Consider the following 19107-nt stretch of genomic DNA (forward strand, 5'->3'; position numbering starts at 1 on the left):
TATAGCTGTTGTCAGAAAACCTTGTATCTCCAAAATGGTAACTTTACAGGAGAAGGAAAAAACCTACTTTACTTTTAATGTAAGTCAATGGAACCAGACTTTTTTCCAAGCCATTTTGGGTTGTTTCTTTTGGTCCATTCATCATGAAGTTTACACACAATGTAAAGGGCAACAGGCATTTTCAAATTATGTCAAAAAGTGAAAAACGCCAAAAAACGTAGAGACGAGGTTTTCTTCCGACAGCAGTATATAATGTATGTAAGGCCGGAAGCTTAGCATTTGTTTTTGTTTGCTGGATATGCTCAAGACTGACACTGGCTCTTTATTTATGTGTAGTGTGTTTATTTGCTTTGTGAGTTAGATACTTGAACGTCCTTTGTTTTGTGATGCTCCACTTTATCTTCACACTAATGGACTTGGCTGCTCATAGTATATATAGAGACAGCTGAGCTAGACACGTATACAGGTTTATGGCTTCTCTTTATTATATGAGATAATGCAGATATTTTAGCTTGTTGGTTTACACTGGTTCTCCCTCCAGGTTTATATCAGGGTTTTGGACAGCAATGACAACGCTCCTGTGTTCTCCCAGCCCATGTATGAAGTCTCCATTTCAGAGGACACACCAGCGGACACGGAGATTCTGCGCATCAAAGCCACGGATGGAGATGAACGCGCCAAGCTCAGCTTCTCTATCCATGGCAGCGTCGATCCGGCCAGCATGCGCATGTTCCGGATCAATCCGGGCACTGGTGTCATGTACACGGCCGATCGTTTGGACTACGAGGCACGCACCCAACATATCCTCACTATTATGGTGAGAACTCACACACACGTATGCTACCCTACTTAGTACAGATATGCACATATAGTGCAGATATTGTTCCACAAGGAGACGTATAATACTGTATGTAATATACAGTATAATATGATATAATATAATAATGTGAGTGAAGAAAGTGAAATTTGTTAACTTCATTATTATGTCATCATTATTGATTTCATAGATGCTGAATGTCAGACAGAAATATTGATATGGAACTACCCTACTATTGCACTGGCTTCAGTTACTCATCACTATTCATTGTAGTCTAGTCGTTTATCTCTTCTTCCTTTCTGCTTTTTTAGGGGCAAACTTTTTTTTAAGTATATATGTATATATACACTGACCAGGCATAACATTATGACCACCTCCTTATTTCTATGCCCATTGTCCATTTTATCAGCTCCACTTACTATATAGGTGCACTTTGTAGTTCTACAGTTACAGACTGTAGTCCATCTGTTTCTCTGCATACTTTGTTAGCCCCCTTTTACCCTGTTCTTCAGTGGTCAGGACCCCCATGGACCCTCACAGAGCAGGTACTATTTGGGTGGTGGATCATTCTCAGCACTGCAGTAACACTGACGTGGTGGTGGTGTGTTAGTGTGTGTTGCGCTGGTATGAGTGGATCAGACACAGCAGTGCTGCTGGAGTTTTTAAACACCTCAGTGTCACTGCTGGACTGAGAATAGTCCATCAACCAAAAATATCCGGCCAACAGCGTCCTGTGGGCAGCGACCTGTGACCTCTGAAGAAGGACTAGAGGATGACCAACACAACCTGTGCAGCAGCAGATGACTTTACATCTACAAGGTGGACTGACAAGGTAGGAGTGTCTAATAGAGTGGACAGCGAGTGGACACAGTGTTTAAAAACTCCAGCAGCACTGTTGTGTCTGATTCACTCAGACCAGCACAAAACACACTAACACACCACCACCACGTCAGTGTTACTGCAGTGCTGAGAATGATCCACCACCCAAATAGTACCTGCTCTGTGAGGGTCCATGGGGGTCCTGACCACTGAAGAACAGGGTAAAAGGGGGCTAACAAAGTATGCAGAGAAACAGATGGACTACAGTCTGTAACTGTAGAACTACAAAGTGCACCTATATAGTAAGTGGAGCTGATAAAATGGACAATGAGCGTAGAAACAAGGAGGTGGTCATAATGTTATGCCTGATTGGTGTCTCTACATGAACATATAAATATATAACAATATATCTTAGGTCTTTTACCACTGTATCCTGTTTTATTTTCTAGGTGAAAGACCAGGAGTTTCCATATTACAGAGACCTGGCTCGAATCATAGTGAATGTGGAAGATTCCAATGATCAGAGTCCTTTTTTCACACGTGTAGTATATGATGGGGTGGTGCCTGAATCAGCTCTTCCTGGAACACCTGTTGTACAGGTCACAGCCTTGGATAGAGACACAGGCAGGAATGGGGAGCTGATATACACAATTGAAGCAGGTGGGTTTCAAAAATTGCAACCCATTTTTCTCACCCCCTCATTATATTTCATGAAATGTTTTTTGTCATTATTATTAATTTATTATTATGTACAGCTTATGTGTCCACTTCTGTAAATTACCTATTTCTCCTTTACTGTCTACTATGTGGTACTCTGTTCTCTTTCAGGCAACACTGGAGGGGCATTTGGAATTGATTCGCTGTCTGGCATCATTTCAGTGGTCAGAGAGCTAGACCTCACATCTGTTGGGTATTACATCCTCACCGTGCGTGCCACAGATGGGGGCACTCCAGCGCTAAGTGCCACAGCTACTGCCAGGATCACCGTCTCACTCTCAGACTTCTCCAGCCCTAAGTTCACCCAGATGGAGTACCAGGCTGAGATCACTGAGAACGTGCCTATAGGAACGTTTGTCACCAATATCAGTGCCGTAAGCCGTTCAGCACTCATTTATGAAATCTCACAAGGGAATATTGAGAGAAAATTTAGAATAAACTGCTTTACAGGCGTAATCACGACTCAGAAGTCTTTAGATTTTGAGGCCACCGCATCCTACGTGCTGGTCATCCAGGCAGTCAACATGGCAGGGATTGTTTCCAGTGCCACAGTCAACATCCAGGTGGTAGATGAGAATGATAATCCGCCAGGTTTTAAACAGCTGCGCTACTCTGGGAGCATTAGTGAGGCAGCCCCCGTCAACACCGTGGTTTTAGGTGAAGACGGAAGTCCCCTGGTGATCCAAGCCATTGATGCTGATAGGAACCAAAATGCCTTATTGGTTTTCGAGATTGTGGAAGATATGGCTAAGTTGTTCTTCACTGTGGACTCAGGTACTGGATCAGTCAGGACCATTGCCACCTTGGACTATGAGACCTTTAGTGGGTTTTACTTCCGTGTCAATGTGAGGGACAGCGGTACGCCACAGTTGACTGCAGCAAGTCCAGCTGAAGTTGTAGTCAAGGTAGTGAACATCAACGACTCTCCTCCTAAGTTCTCACAGGATGCCTATGATGCTGTCTTAATGCTTCCTACTTATGTCGGTGTAGAGGCTTTGAGAGTGGAAGCATCAGACCCTGACATGACCTTGAGTAGTGTTCTGACTTATTCTTTGGCTGACAACAACTTGGAGCTCTTTGCCATTGAGCCCACTTCTGGCATCCTCACAGTCAAAAACAACAAACTGTCCCAAGACCGCTACCGCTTTAACGTAAAGGTGTCAGATGGACGTTACTCCAGCACAGCTCTTGTGACAGTGCTAGTCCGGGAAGCTATGGACAGTGGTCTTCTTTTCAGTCAGCCCTCATACTCCTCTTCAGTGCTGGAGAACACTTCAAACATATCCACAGTGACGGTGGTCAACGCTATTGGGAACCGTCTAAATGAGCCACTTAAGTATACGCTGCTAAACGCAGGGACTCGCTTTACTATCCGACCTACATCTGGGGTCATAAAGACCACAGGAGTCCCATTTGATCGTGAGGAACAGGAGTTTTATGAGCTGGTCGTGGAGGTGTCCCGGGAGTATGACCGACTGAGGGTGGCTAGAGTGACCGTACGAGTGCAGGTGGAGGACGTCAACGATAACGCTCCTGAGTTTGTCGGCCTTCCATACTATGCTGCGGTGCAGGTGGATGCCCATCCGGGCTCATCCATATTCCAGGTGTCGGCCACGGACCTGGACAGAGGGATAAATGGGAAGGTTTCCTATGAGCTCAAAGAGGAGCACAGACATTTTGAGATAAATCGTGTCACTGGTGAACTCACCCTAAAAAGAGCTTTTGTAGCAGACCTGTCCAATGTTGAGTACCCGGTGGTCATTCTCGCACGCGATGCAGGCTACCCCTCCCTTTTCACTGCAGTGGAGCTCCCAGTCACAGTAGTTAACAAAGCCATGCCTGTTTTCGACAAGCCCTTTTATGGCATTTCTGTTAGAGAGGACATAGCTGTGTCCACCCCTATTTTAAGCATTAATGCTACAAGTCCTGAAGGACAGAATATCATCTACACCATTGTGGATGGGGATTCCTCTCTTAATTTTGACATTGGTTTTGACAGCGGTGTGATTAGCGTCATTTACCCTTTAGACTATGAGACTACCTCCTACTACAGGCTGACAGTCAGATCCACAGACACGCTCACTGGAGCTAGATCAGAAGTAGATGTTGACATTGTTGTTGTAGACATTAATGACAATGCACCTGTGTTCGAGAAAGCCTCATATTCGTCCATGCTGGCTGAGAACTCGATGATTGGGACAGCAGTTGTACAGCTCTTGGCAACAGACAAGGACTCTGAAAAAAATGGTGCTATTCGCTATCAGATTCTTTCAGATGCTTTTAACAGCACAGACTACTTCCATATTGACAGCAGCAGCGGTGTAGTCCTGACAGCCCGTCTTCTAGACTACGAACTTATCCAGAGCTACAACTTCATCGTCCGGGCAACAGACAGTGGCTCTCCGGCCCAGAGTAGCGAAGTCATGGTTACTGTTTTGGTGAATGACACGAATGACAATCCTCCAGCCTTCAACCAGCCACTCTACGAGGCTTTTATCAGTGAACTGGCTCCCAGGGGACACTTTGTGACATGCGTCCAAGCTTCTGATGCAGATAGCTCAGATACTGACAGACTAAAGTACAACATACTCTCTGGAGATGACAGGATGAACTTTGTCATTGACTCTCAGACAGGAGTCATTTCCTTGTCCAACCAACGCAGGCAAGGCATAAGGCCGGCCTACATCCTCAATGTGTCCGTATCGGACGGAGTGTTCACTAGTACAGCACAGGTGAACATACGGATCCTGGGGGCCAACCTCTACAGCCCTGTCTTTAGCCAGAGGTTTTACCTGGCTGAGGTGCGAGAAAATGCACCTGCAGGAACCAAAGTCATTCAGGTGCGGGCCACAGATGAGGACTCTGGGCTTTTTGGTCAGATCATGTATTCATTCATCAATGACCTTGGGAAGACTCAGTTTAGCATAGGAGCGGATGGAGTGATCACTACTGCTCAGAAGTTGGACCGAGAGAATCCTGTGAACAGGGACATTGTACTGACGGTGATGGCTCTTGATGGAGGTGGGAGGGCATCCTTCTGCACTGTTAGAGTAATGCTAATAGACGAGAATGATAACGCTCCACGTTTCAGGGCTGTGGAGTACAGAGTTAGCATCAAGGCTAACATAGCTATGGGCTCGCTGGTGACTCAGATCCAAGCTCAGGACCCAGATGCAGGAGATAATGGCAGGGTGAGTTACTCCCTGTACAGTGAGGCCCGACTTCCTCTAGTGGATGTGTTAGAGATTGAGCCCGATAGTGGCTGGATGGTCACAAAAGGAAGCATGGCTCACTTAAGAGGAACCGTTCTCTCCTTCTTTGTTAAAGCCACAGATGGAGGTGTACCTGCTAAACACTCGTTGGTGTCCGCCTTCATCCATGTCCTGCCACCAGATGCCAACATACCAACGTTCACTCAGCCCCAGTACTCCTTCACTGTTCCAGAGGATACACCTGTTGGGACAGCTTTAGGTTCTGTGTACCTGGGTCCAGGTCAGACAGGAGCTTTTGCTGCAGTAAACGGTGAGACCATGGCGAGCAACCAGGGCGGAACGTTTCTGGTGGAGAGAGAGACTGGTCTTCTCAGGCTTGTTAATGCACTAGACTATGAGCAAGTCAGCATCTACCGCTTCAAAGTGTCTGCCACCATGAGACAAGCTTTGGTTGAATCCATGTCTGTCGTGGATGTGGAGGTGAAAGTGCTAGATGTGAATGACAACAAGCCATCCTTTGAGACTAGCTCTTACGTAGCAATGGTCATGGAGGGCATGCCGGTAGGAACGAGGGTTGTCCAGGTACGTGCTCTGGACCCAGACTGGGGCTCAAATGGACAGGTCACCTACAGCCTTGGGCCAACCCTGAACCAGGAGAAGGACCAGACCTCTGGCAGAACCTCTGCCACAGGCTCCATGTTTGCAATTGATAGCAAAACAGGATGGATTACCACTCTTGGTGACCTGGACCATGAGGTGTGTCCATCTTACACCTTCAGTGTGGTTGCATCAGATCTGGGAGAGCTAGTCTCTCTCTCTTCGACTGCTGTGGTTACTGTGGCCATCGCCGATGTCAACGACAACCCTCCCACTTTTGAGAGGGGATACTACAGGGGTGCCGTGAGGGAGAGCGATCCAATCGGAGAAGTCGTGTCTGTACTCAGCACCCGAGACTGGGACACCTCCGATCAGAATAGGCTCGTCAGCTTTCATATTACAGGTGTGTATTAAACTAGACCATGATTTATGGCTGCTGGGGACTCTCAGGAAAAGATAATCACATTGAAAGGGTTTAATTTAATGAACTAGGGGAACAAAAACAATGCGAGTGAAAAGCCATCTGTTTTATGTGTCACATCCTTTGTTTAAAGCCCATTTAGGGGAGTAAGCAGATTGTCAGAATTAAGCTCAGTATATTGCTCAGGTTTCTAATTACACTGAGTACTTTAGGTATGTATTCCATGATGTCACACACATTATGGGTACCTGTCTGAATGCATGTTTACTTAGGTGACGGTTACTGAAATGCACTTTGGATGAATATACAGTGGCAGTCAAAAGTTTGGACACACAGAAGATTTTCTTTTTTCACATTTATTAAACAAATCAAATATACACCGATCAGGCAAAACATTATGACCTTTATATTATGATCATTATGATCTTTGCCGCCTTTTACCCTGTTCTTCAGTGGTCAGGACCCCCATGGACGCTCCCAGAGCAGGTCCTATTTGGGTGGTGGATCATTCTCAGCACTGCAGTAACACTGACGTGGTGGTGGTGTGTTAGTGTGTGTTGCGCTGGTCTGAGTGGATCAGACACAGCAGTGTTGCTGGAGTTTTTAAACACTGTGTCCACTCACTGTCCACTCCATTAGACACCCCTTCCTTTTCAGTCCACCTTGTAGATGTAAAGTCAGAGACGATAGCTCATCTGCTCCTGCACAGTTTGTGTTGGTCATCCTTTAGTCCTTCATCATTGGCCACAGGACGCTGTTGGCTGGATATTTTTGGTTGGTGGACTATTCTCAGTCCAGCAGTGACACTGAGGTGTTTAAAAACTCCAGCAGCACTGCTGTGTCTGATCCACTCAGACCAGCACAACACACACACTAACACACCACCACCACGTCAGTGTTGCTGCAGTGCTGAGAATGATCCACCACCCAAATAGTACCTGCTCTGTGAGGGTCCATGGGGGTCCTGACCACTGAAGAACAGGGTAAAAGGGGGCTAACGAGGTATGCAGAGAAACAGATGGACTACAGTCTGTAACTGTAGAACTACAAAGTGCACCTATATAGAAAGTGGAGCTGATAAAATGGACAATGAGCGCAGAAACAAGGAGGTGGTCATAATGTTATGCCTGATCGATGTATATTGTGCCATATTTTATGTACTTGTGCCTGAAGCTCCTCCTCCTTCTAATCTGACATCCTGTATATTTCCACCTTTGCCTTTTGTATTTAGATAACCTACCATCTGATCAATCTTTCATTCTGAATCTAGTTCCTTCATCCTTTAGGCTTTTACTCTTGTACCAAGCTTTAAGTTCTCCCTCAGAGATCTCAGAGATCCCCCCCCCCTCCTGCAACGGAGTGGTCTGAAGTTGTGGACTAACTGAACTTTGAGAGGAGAACCATGCCTGAAGTGCCTCCCCCTTCCAGTGTAACATCTTAGAATTTTCCATCTCTACCTTTTGCTTTCACCACCCCATGTCCTCCCTGTTCCTCAGTCCTGTCTCTGTTCATCAAAGGGAGTCCAGCCTTGTAGCTTTAAGTTTCTCAGAGTTTTCTCAGCCATACAGTCTCTTCTCATACTCTGATCATGTGTTGATGGTATGAAGGCATGGTCTGAACTGGCAAAAGGTATTTTTGAAGATCCCAAATACTGAGCACTGGCTAGCAGGTCTTGGGATGGAATTGAACATTTATGTGTTGTAAGTTTGTGCGTCACTGTTATCTTAGAAATAAATCTGAAGCACTTAAGTATCCTTTAGAGCTGAATGTCTATAAGATTATAGAGAAACATACATTCACTCAGGTGTGTACAAACATTTGACTGGTTCAGTATGTCTTAATGAAGAAAAAAGCTCTGGTGAAATCTTCCTTTTTTTAACTAGATTAGATTAGATATTGTCGTTGCATGTTTGCCTACAATGAAATTCAAGTGCACCACCTGAAACATCTCTCTTTCTCTCTCTCTCTCTCTCTCTCATATATATATATATATATATATATATATATGTGTGTGTGTGTGTGTGTGTGTGTGTGTGTGTGTGTGTGTGTATTTATACATACACATATGTAAAACATCAAACTTTCACGCAGCTCACACATACATCCTTGGCAACCATACACATTCTTTAAAAAGTGTGTACTTTACTGGTTCAAATAACATAGATAGATAGAACTTTATCTAAATTGCAGTGTTTCAATAGCAATACATATAACTGCACATAAACTTACATATACTATGCCAAAAATAAAAAAATAGAGATAAAAATAGACATAAGTTAAGGTGTAAGAGAGTAGAAATAAAACTATATCTATTTGCATATAAGACAGATTTGTTGTATTTACATGATAGCAGACACTAAGTGGTATGAGGGAGTCTAAAAAAACAATGAGTACAGACATAACTAGGAGTTGCAGCTATATTACAGTGTAGAGTGCGCAGTGAGAGTTATTACAGCAGCAGGTTATGATATATTGCACAGTGTGTATTAACAGGAGAGGTGATATAGTGATGTGGTTCAGCTCAGTTCAGACAGCAGGAGGTCAGTACCATCTCTGCATTGAGGAGACTCGTTGTAGTGGGTAAGAAAGAGCTCACACGGCTCTTTAACAACAGTCTGCACTGAATGTGCTTCTCTGTTTATCCAGTGTAGCGTGCAGAGGGTGTGAGGAGTTGTCCAAGAGTGAGGTGTTGTCTAAATAATAAATAATCATAGAAATCAGACGAACCCTGAACACTTGTATGACTTCATAATAATCTGTTCTGACCTTTGCAGAACATCATATTTCTTCTCATCATTTGAAAAATTGAGGATACATATGTTTTCTTGTTTTTTTGACCCAGGTGGGAACCCTAAGGGGGTGTTTGCATTAGCTCCAGTGCAGGGAGAATGGAAGGTGTTTGTGAAGCAGCCGCTGGACAGGGAGGAACAAGATCGATATCTACTAAATATCACTGCCAGTGACGGTCTATTTGTTTCCCGGGTGATCGTGGAGGTCACTGTCATGGATGCCAACGACAACCGCCCCATATGTAACCAGGTCTGGATAAATTACCTGTGTTCACTCAACACCTGTCAAAGTCCAGTGTACACAGAATAGTTATTCAAGTCTTATATAGGCTTTATGTACACTTTAGGGTGCTGAAATGGCTGCTTTTGCTGCTGATGCCTAGATTTAAACTTAAAGATTTATTGTAGAAATGATTTATATACAGTACTGTGCAGAAGTCACAGTTTTACCCTGCATTCATTTCATTTCCAGTCAAAACAGCTATTAAGTACAGGTTTTTCTGAGGTAGTTCTGAGGAGATTAGATATGAGATAACCTGCATGAAGTTAAATTCAAAGGAAAACAAGTGGAAAACAAAACTGGAGTTCAAAACATTATTAAAATATACACTGATCAGGCACAACATTAGCAGCACCTCCTTGTTTCTACGCTCATTGTCCATTTTATCAGCTCCACTTACTATATAGGTGCACTTTGTAGTTCTACAGTTACTTTGTTAGCCCCCTTTTACCCTGTTCTTCAGTGGTCAGGACCCCCATGGACGCTCCGAGAGCAGGTACTATTTGGGTGGTGGATCATTCTCAGCACTGCAGTAACACTGACGTGGTGGTGGTGTGTTAGTGTGTGTTGTGCTGGTCTGAGTGGATCAGACACAGCAGTGCTGCTGGAGTTTTAAACACTGTGTCCACTCACTGTCCACTCTATTAGACACTCCAACCTTGTCAGTCCACCCTGTCGATGTAAAGTCAGAGACGATAGCTCATCTGCTGCTGCACAGTTTGTGTTGGTCATCCTCTAGTCCTTCATCAGTGGTCACAGGACGCTGCCCACAGGACGCTGTTGGCTGGATATTTTTGGTTGGTGGACTATTCTCAGTCCAGCAGTGACACTGAGGTGTTTAAAAACTCCAGCAGCACTGCTGTGTCTGATCCACTCATACCAGTGCAACACACTAACACACCACCACCACGTCAGTGTGACTGCAGTGCTGAGAATGATCCACCACCCAAATAGTACCTGCTCTGTGAGGGTCCATGGGGGTCCTGACCACTGAAGAACAGGGTAAAAGGGGGCTAACAAAGTAACTGTAGAACTACAAAGTGCACCTATATAGTAAGTGGAGCTGATAAAATGGACAATGAGCGTAGAAACAAGGAGGTGGTCATAATGTTACGCCTGATCGGTGTATAGAGAAAATGGGGCTCCTAGTGCAGTAGTGCAGTAGCAGTGCTTTGAGAGACAGGAGAAAATCAAACTCTGTCAATCTCCACCTTCTCATTTTAATTTGTTCTGCATTGTTATACAATATTACGTTTGTTATATGTTGTGCTTCATTTCACCAGGCCTTATATGAAGCCTCGTTTCCCGAGGATATCCTCATCAACAGTGGCATCCTGACTGTTGGGGCTGTAGACTTTGACTTAGGCTCCAACGCGGAGATTCAGTATTCCCTATTCGGTATAGGAGTTGAAGACTTCTACATGGATGCAAATACTGGTATAAGACAACATCCATTACCCAGTGCTATAGACGTTTTACACTATGTACATGAGAGTCTCAGCATTGTTTGATCTTTCCTGAAAACAGTGATGCATTGAATTCTTCAAAGGTGCGCATCATTTGTCCATGAATAAAATCTACCACTAACACAATTTTGCCTTTCAGTTGGCTAAACCGTCATACACTGGACGCACAGTGTCACGCTGCACAGCATCCAAAAATTTGAAACTCCATGAGTCAAAGCACTGTTCAGTTCCTCAGCGCCTTACAGCGTGACATGCAACGTTCTGTCACTACTACATTAAATTAAAGCCATATTGAGACCACGGAAACCCAGAGTAGATCACATGTGACCTGAATTTTACACAGAGGAAGGCAGGCAGTCTTTTAGATAAACAGACAGATGCTGATGGTCAGTTACCTCAGCTAACTTTACCAGCCTAGCCTTTTACAGCTCAACAACAGCCAGTTTGTGTAGAGGTAGTAAATGGGTGCCAAGCATGATAAGTGATGCCGAATTTTTTTTTTTAATTAAATTCATATGAATAGAGTATAAAAAATGAACTTGAGCCTGTTTTTTGGGTTCTCCCTGCTGGCATTCAATAGCAGTGCTCTGCTGACGCTACGCGATGCTGCACTGGGCAACGACCTTTACAGTACACTCTCAGAAATAAAGGTAGTAATCTATCACTGGTGCAGAACCCCTCTTGTCACTGGGGTGGGACCCTCAAGGGTCCATCTCAGTACCTTTAGTCAGGGAACATAACTGAACCATAATCCACTGAAATGATATGTTCTAAGCTGTACTGACTCCACACACCCCGTCTCGTCTCCAGACTTTTATTTTACTGTTCTGTTTTAAAACATTCAGTTATGAAAAGGTACAAATATGAACTTTTCACCTGGAAAAACGTATTTAATGTTCAGAGTTGGACCTTAAAACCTCTGCTGTACCTTTGGGGGAACATTTACACTGTTTGTACCTTAATGAATGAAAAAAGTACCGGCACAGAACCTTTATTTCTAACAGTGTACAGTTCAAAAGCTTATCATAATGATAAATGTTCTTATTTTATTCGATAATAAAAGCAGTGTTGTATAAAATACTGTAAGCTGGACACCAAAAGGTATTTTAAAATGTTTATATTTGATACTTCAAATTTTTAAATGATAAATATCTGTTATCTATTTACAGTGATTCTTTGGTAAGTTATCTATCTGGACGCATGTAAAATGATTTTTACAGGTTTCTTCAAATTAGTTAAAAACCTATGAAGAGTAGTGGTATGATATGGCAATCATTATATATATATATATATATATATATATATATATATATATATATATATATATATATATATATACAAAAATTAGTTTTATTTTATGGAAACAGAAACTGATCCCAAACTTTTGAATGGTTGTGCACTTTTGGCAACATCTGTGTTAAATATAAATTCACTGCATCATTTTCTTTAGCGAAGGTTTTGAAAATAGACTACTATATATCTCTGAGATGGGAGTATTATTTATCACATGGCAGTGATCTGGTCATCTGATGACATCCTACAAGGAATTCACTATTCTGTTTGTTTATTATTTTTTATTTTGATATTCATTTCTCTTTTCTCTTTCAGGCGAGCTGAAGACAGCCTCTGTAATGGACCGAGAGAAAACGCCAGGCTATAAACTAATAGCCCAGGCTACGGATGGAGGCGGTCTGTTCTGTCGCTCTGAGATATCCCTCGCTGTTCTGGATGTGAACGATAACGCTCCATCCTTCTTTTTCACTGAGTTTCTAGCCAGCGTGTTTGAGAGCGCTGCACCCAAAACCCTGCTAACTCGATTGCAGGCCAGTGATCCTGACGAGGGTATGTACCCCTTTACAAGCTTAATAGTGCCATATTCAGTGTTCAGTTAACTGCTGAGTCAGTGGAGATACAGGCAGGCCCATACATATTTGGACATTGACAAAGTTACTGTTATTCTAGCTGTCTAGCACAGCATCTTGGAATTGAAATTAAATATGTGAGTTCCACTGTGCTGAACAGCTGAGGTGGTATATTTTGGGTCATGAGCACAACTTTCCCTTCTCCATTCTCTTCCCATCCCATCATTCTGGGACAAGTTGATCTTTATATAGCATTACATAATAAGATAAGATAAAATATATATAAATAAATAAATAAAAGCATATATGTATATATATATACATTAAAAGCAAAGTTATATATATATATATATATATATCACTGTTGTCGGAAGAAAACCTTGTATCTCCAAAATGAGAACTTTACAGGCGAAGGAAAAAAACAACTTTACTTTTAATGTATATATATATACACAAAAGTGATGCCTTTGTTTGTATTTATTTTAAAACCAGAAACATTATTTAAAAGCAAAACCTTCCCAAACAAATAGTCTCAGCAGCCGACAAGGTCTCAGCATATTTGAATCTTCTTCAGCCCTGTTGGAAAATCATCCCAGATGGCTCCTCATGAAGCTGCTTGACACCAAGAAAGTGCAAAGCTGCATCAGGGCTTAGAGGGCTGCATCTAATAATGAGTAGCTTTGCTGAAGAATCTTAAACAGAAGAAAGTTTTAACTTTTATAACATGCTTTTTGGTCCCTGAATAATTCCGCATTTTCACTGTTGTACAAAAATCGTACTTATTTTATAGAAGGAATGTCTGTTAGAGTAACAAAATAATATTCCAAGACCTTATCTGTAGTTTGTATGTGTAGTTATGGATTTAAATACTAAAGCATAGGTTTAGAACCAGAACATTGATATTAAAACATCTTTTTAGTATTTATTTCACAATGTAACCAGCAGCTAGCATTCAAACAGTTTTCTAAAAAAAGGTACATTTTTTAATGCTACAGTGTTTTCTTTTTCAGGAACAATATATCACTATAAAAAGGTGTAAAATTTACAGCAATTTACTAGTAGAGAGCGGGCATTAATGTACTGTATATTCATTGTAAATATTTTACAGTATTTTACACAGTAAAACTACAAGATTTTACAGTGTGATCCTGTAAAATAAACAGGTATTTTACTGTAAAATTAATACCATAATATATATATATATATATATATATATATATATATATATATATATATGCATATATATATATATATATATATATGTAGTTTGGGTGCCTTCATCAGTATTGTAAAATGTGGAAAAGCAGTGAAAATGAGAAACACTTTTCACGAGTAAGCGTGTCCAAACATTTGTCTGGTACATTGCCAAAATATTGAAATCATAATTGCATTAACTAAATAAGATTGTCGAGCTGCAGGTGTCATGACTCTAATTAAGCCTAGCCTCAGGCTGAAACACTGTGCCACTGGAAATTGTTTGAAATGTTCAGTTTAATTAAAATCACTCTCATCGTTTGTCTCTTCTGTCTGGACCAGGCCTGAACAGAAGCATCCTGTACTCTTTGGTGGACTCGGCTGATGACTTCTTCTCCATTGACCCGTTTTCTGGAGTGGTGATTCTAGAGAAGCCTCTGGATCGTGAGCTCCAGGACTCGTACCGTCTGAGGGTCCAGGCTGCAGACCAGGCAGGGGCACCTGGCTCCCTCTCCACGCAGGTGGACCTAACTGTCATGGTTCTGGACGTGAACGATAACCCGCCGGTCTTCCAGAAGCAGGACTATGCAGTTACAGTGCCCGAGGATGTTGCCGTGGGAACAGAGGTGCTGAGGGTTTTTGCCACCAGTGAAGACATCGGCGTCAATGCTGAGATCTACTATAGTATCACTACAGGCAACGAACTGGGCAAGTTCATCATCGATGAGGCCACAGGTGAGAGGAGTGACTGCACTCTTAACACAGACACATCTGTATGTCCACTTAAGGACAACACATAATGTGTTACTGTTAACACAATTAGTGTATTATCTAATTGAACTCTTATAGAAGTTATTGCAGATGATAAAACACTATTATTTCCTGATCATTGATCATTAAAGCAAAATCATAGAAATTCTTTTGAAAGTGCAGATTCTAAACTTTCAAAAAAGGAGATATTTTATTAATAGAGATGCACTGATATGGCAGTGGTGGGCCAATACTTAATATTTTTCATCACATATCTGTCAATGCCAATGCAGATACATATATAAGGACTAAATGTGCCTGTTTGAAATGTTGGCCAAATCTAATCATCTGCCGATGCGGATCATTTTTTAAAGTAATTATCTGCCAACATCATTGTGTTTAGCACATCATTATACATCCCTATTTATTATAATTTGATTGCGTACATTTTTTAATCACTATAATGACCAAATCTTTTATCACAGTTTATAACTTTATCACAATATTGCATTAAAAAAAACTTTTGTTTAAAAAAAATGCTTAAAAATCAAGATACAAAATCAATACATTCTGAATGCCATTTTTTTAAGTATTAAAATAAAAATGAAAAACTGTCCACTTACTGATGCTGTGTATCACTATCATACAGGACTATTTGCAGTGGAGACTGTGAAGCTGCTCCAACATAAAATACAGCATGGAACGTACTACTGGTACCTGCACCGTACCAACAAAAATGGCATATACTGCTCTGTACCATATAATTATCATGAGCATGCCATATTAGTCATTATATAACAGTGCTTAATGTGGAGATCATTGCTTTATTAGTATCCTCTGTTGGTCAAAAAACAGCCATTATGAAAAAATGTTATCAGGTTTTTTCATTATATATTAGCATCAAGCTAACAGTGGTGGCGTTTTTACACACTGAGTTCAATACTCAAGTCGACTTTAGACAAACAAAACTTGCATGTTGCAGTTTTACAGTGAAACAGCTGTAACTAATAGTAACTATTTTAACTAAAACCTAACCGAATGTTACTGGATTCGCTTGTTAACCCATTAGCAGTCTGCTGAGCTGCTTTCATGACTTTTACTTTATATACGTTAAATTTGTGACTTCAAAGCTACAGGTATTTATAAGATTGAGCTTTTTCTTCCTTCTCCATGCTGGGTGGGATTTAAGATTTTTACCGTTTTGAGGGATAAAAACTGCTCTGACTGCTTCTAACTCTTCCATGCTCGGCTGTTGTGATTATTTACAAGCTCTGCTCAGAAGTGGAACCGTATTCTTGACAGTGTAGTGGGTGTTTATCTGTATCTCTAAAAAATAGTGTTACCTTTATACTGAATATACCCCCGAATTACAGAATCCCGGCACATGTACAGCTCTGCGTACAATGTTCTTTGGGGAAGAAAATGATTCTTAACACTTTTGACATATTTTTTGTCATTTTTTGACATTAAACCAGTGGAAAAAGTGTGAATCGCAGCATGCAACACAGAATGCAAATCAAATGTAAATGCAATGCATTTAATAACTCAGAGGAAGTAATAATGTAATTCCATTTGACTAGTATACCTTCAGTATAGCTTGAGAAAACATGTTTTGGGTTGAGAAGTCTTGTGTCTGTAGCCATGTTGCAGTAAAGGCCTGTTTAGATTGCTATGGACATTCTCTCAAGCTTTTAAACCCCACTCAGTATAGCATATTTGATATTTGCATGATTATTTCACCATAAGTAGCACTACATGCTTGTGCTTTCTGAAGTGCAGCTACAGTGTTCGACTTCTAAGGGTTAACACAACCAGCCTGGTCAGAATTCAGAAACAGAAAGATGTTCTAATTACACAGTCTGTGTCGGAGACGTGTTGCGAAGCCTAATACAAAATGTGTTAAAATAGTAATAACACGAAATAAGTGATGTGTGACATCACTTTTGAGAGTGTGGTGCTGATCTGTGAACAGGAGAAAGAACTCACTCCTCATAGGATCCCTTTCCCAGGACCCAGTAAGTAAATCTTTCCCACTATAATGGCAGAATCCTTCCACATTAACTGAATGACGGGACAGAAGTGTCAGAGGAATGTTAACAGTGGATTATAATTTGAGGATTGTGGAACATCTGAGTGCAGCGGATGAAGTAATTAAATTATGCATAGCCCATAAGCTTAAGCAGTGTTATATATAGTCGTATATACTGGACCCCGCCCCCCCACCCCCCCTTTGAATGCACAGTTTAGTTTCCACCCTGATTTCCAGCGTGCGAATCTGGGTGGGAAACACTGACAGGTATAGATTAGTGCGAGAGACGCACAGCGTTCGAGTTTGCTACTTTAGCTTTGCACAAAGCTAAGAACTACTGGAAGCTGATGCCTCATTAATTAGCACTGTGTGAACTGCATGCTTAAATCATCAAACACTTGCTTCAAACAACATTGAGGTGTTAAAGGGACACTCCAGCCAAAATAAAAAATGTACCCATCACTACATCCATTGTAAACATTCCTTCTCGCCTCCTACAGCAGTGTTGTGGTTGTCTGTAGAGTGAGATTTTCTGGTTTAAATGTTAGGAGAACCTGCTTCTCATGATGAATCTTGAAGGTGATGGGAACTGCAACTGCTTAGGGGTGGATTTTTGGGGGATGGCTGTTTTAAAAGGTTTTTTTTTTTTTTTGTTGCATGCATTAGGAAGACAGATGGCTAACGTTACTGCTAGGAAACTGAATATCTTATGGAAGCTGCATGACCATCATTCATCATTACAGTAGATGAGGGGTTCTCAACCTTTCCACTCCAAGGCCCAACTGTAAAGCATAGTGGCCCACAAAAAACTAAAATCTACTTAAATTGCTTCTTTTTCTCAATTACTCACACTGAAAACCTGTGAATTGGCGCCTGAAAAGATCAGAACGTCGATTTTACTTCAATTACAGAAACCAAAATTTGTAGTTATGTTAAAAAAACATGTTTGCAAACGTCAAAAAAGAAGAAAAATAAAGAAAAAAGGGAAGATGTAGATGTGGGCTGTGATTTGGAGCTGCAGTTCATCGCGTTTTCACTGCAAACACTCTTGTGTCTTTCCCACAGGAGTAACTGTTTGGTCTGGAGTCTCTTTAGTTTTGAGGGTTTAAGCGATATGAGAGCAATGAGAACGATACGGAACGATATGAGAACAATGAGAACGATACAGAACGATATGAGAACAATGAGAACGATACGGAACGATATGAGAGCAATGAGAACGATACAGAACGATATGAGAACAATGAGAACGATACGGAACGATATGAGAACAATGAGAACGATATGAGAACAATGAGAACGATACAGAACGATATGAGAACAATGAGAACGATACAGAACGATATGAGAGCAATGAGAACGATACGGAACGATATGAGAACAATGAGAACGATACGGAACGATATGAGAACAATGAGAACGATACGGAACGATATGAGAACAATGAGAACGATACGGAACGATATGAGAGCAATGAGAACGATACGGAACGATATGAGAACAATGAGAACGATACAGAACGATATGAGAACAATGAGAACGATACAGAACGATATGAGAACAATGAGAACGATACCGAACGATATGAGAGCAATGAGAACGATACCGAACGATATGAGAGCAATGAGAACGATATGGAACGATAGCAGAGCAATGAGAGTCTGTAAAGAGTCAGAGGTTCAAACAGGCAGATTACGCTGACAGTACAGCTGACCTGCTGATAGAAAAAGAGGAAAGCAGGCTCTGTTGACAAATTCCCTCGTTTGATCATAAAATGTGTCCCAGCAGCAGTGAACTCAACAGGGTTCGGTTGGAAGCGGACCGAGACCCACAGGTTTTGCAGAACCGGCCTCTGATGTAGACCTGAATACGGGTGGAGTGTTTACCCACATCAAAACGGAGCGAACTAAAGAAAAAAGTTTGATAGATCCGCAACAAACAAGGTAGGAGAAACACCCTGAGAAGCCTCTCCATCTCTGGTTAACTCTGTACTGCGCACCTGCGGCTGCCTTGTTTCAAACTGATGATGTTTAATTAGCCTGAGACTGCAATATTTTATTTATACATCTCTACCAGCCCACGACGAACGACTGTCTGCCCCTGAGTACAGGCCCACGGACCACTAGAAGGGGCTCCGCGGCCCACAGGTTGAGA

General features: G+C 41.7%; 1 protein-coding gene across 1 annotated transcript in view; it reads left to right on the forward strand.

The window, feature by feature from the left end:
- LOC118824364 (protocadherin Fat 3) overlaps positions 1–19107 on the forward strand; it is a 131530-nt gene that overhangs the window by 55335 nt on the left and 57088 nt on the right. Inside the window, exons 8-14 of the mRNA XM_036594455.1 lie at positions 542–817; positions 2086–2296; positions 2465–6565; positions 9426–9622; positions 10936–11089; positions 12727–12960; positions 14517–14909. Of these exons, the coding sequence (XP_036450348.1) occupies positions 542–817; positions 2086–2296; positions 2465–6565; positions 9426–9622; positions 10936–11089; positions 12727–12960; positions 14517–14909 (5566 nt within the window). The remainder of the gene's footprint in view (positions 1–541; positions 818–2085; positions 2297–2464; positions 6566–9425; positions 9623–10935; positions 11090–12726; positions 12961–14516; positions 14910–19107) is intronic.

The sequence above is a fragment of the Colossoma macropomum genome, unplaced genomic scaffold, assembly GCF_904425465.1.
Source record: "Colossoma macropomum unplaced genomic scaffold, Colossoma_macropomum, whole genome shotgun sequence".
NCBI classification, from domain to species: domain Eukaryota; kingdom Metazoa; phylum Chordata; class Actinopteri; order Characiformes; family Serrasalmidae; genus Colossoma; species Colossoma macropomum.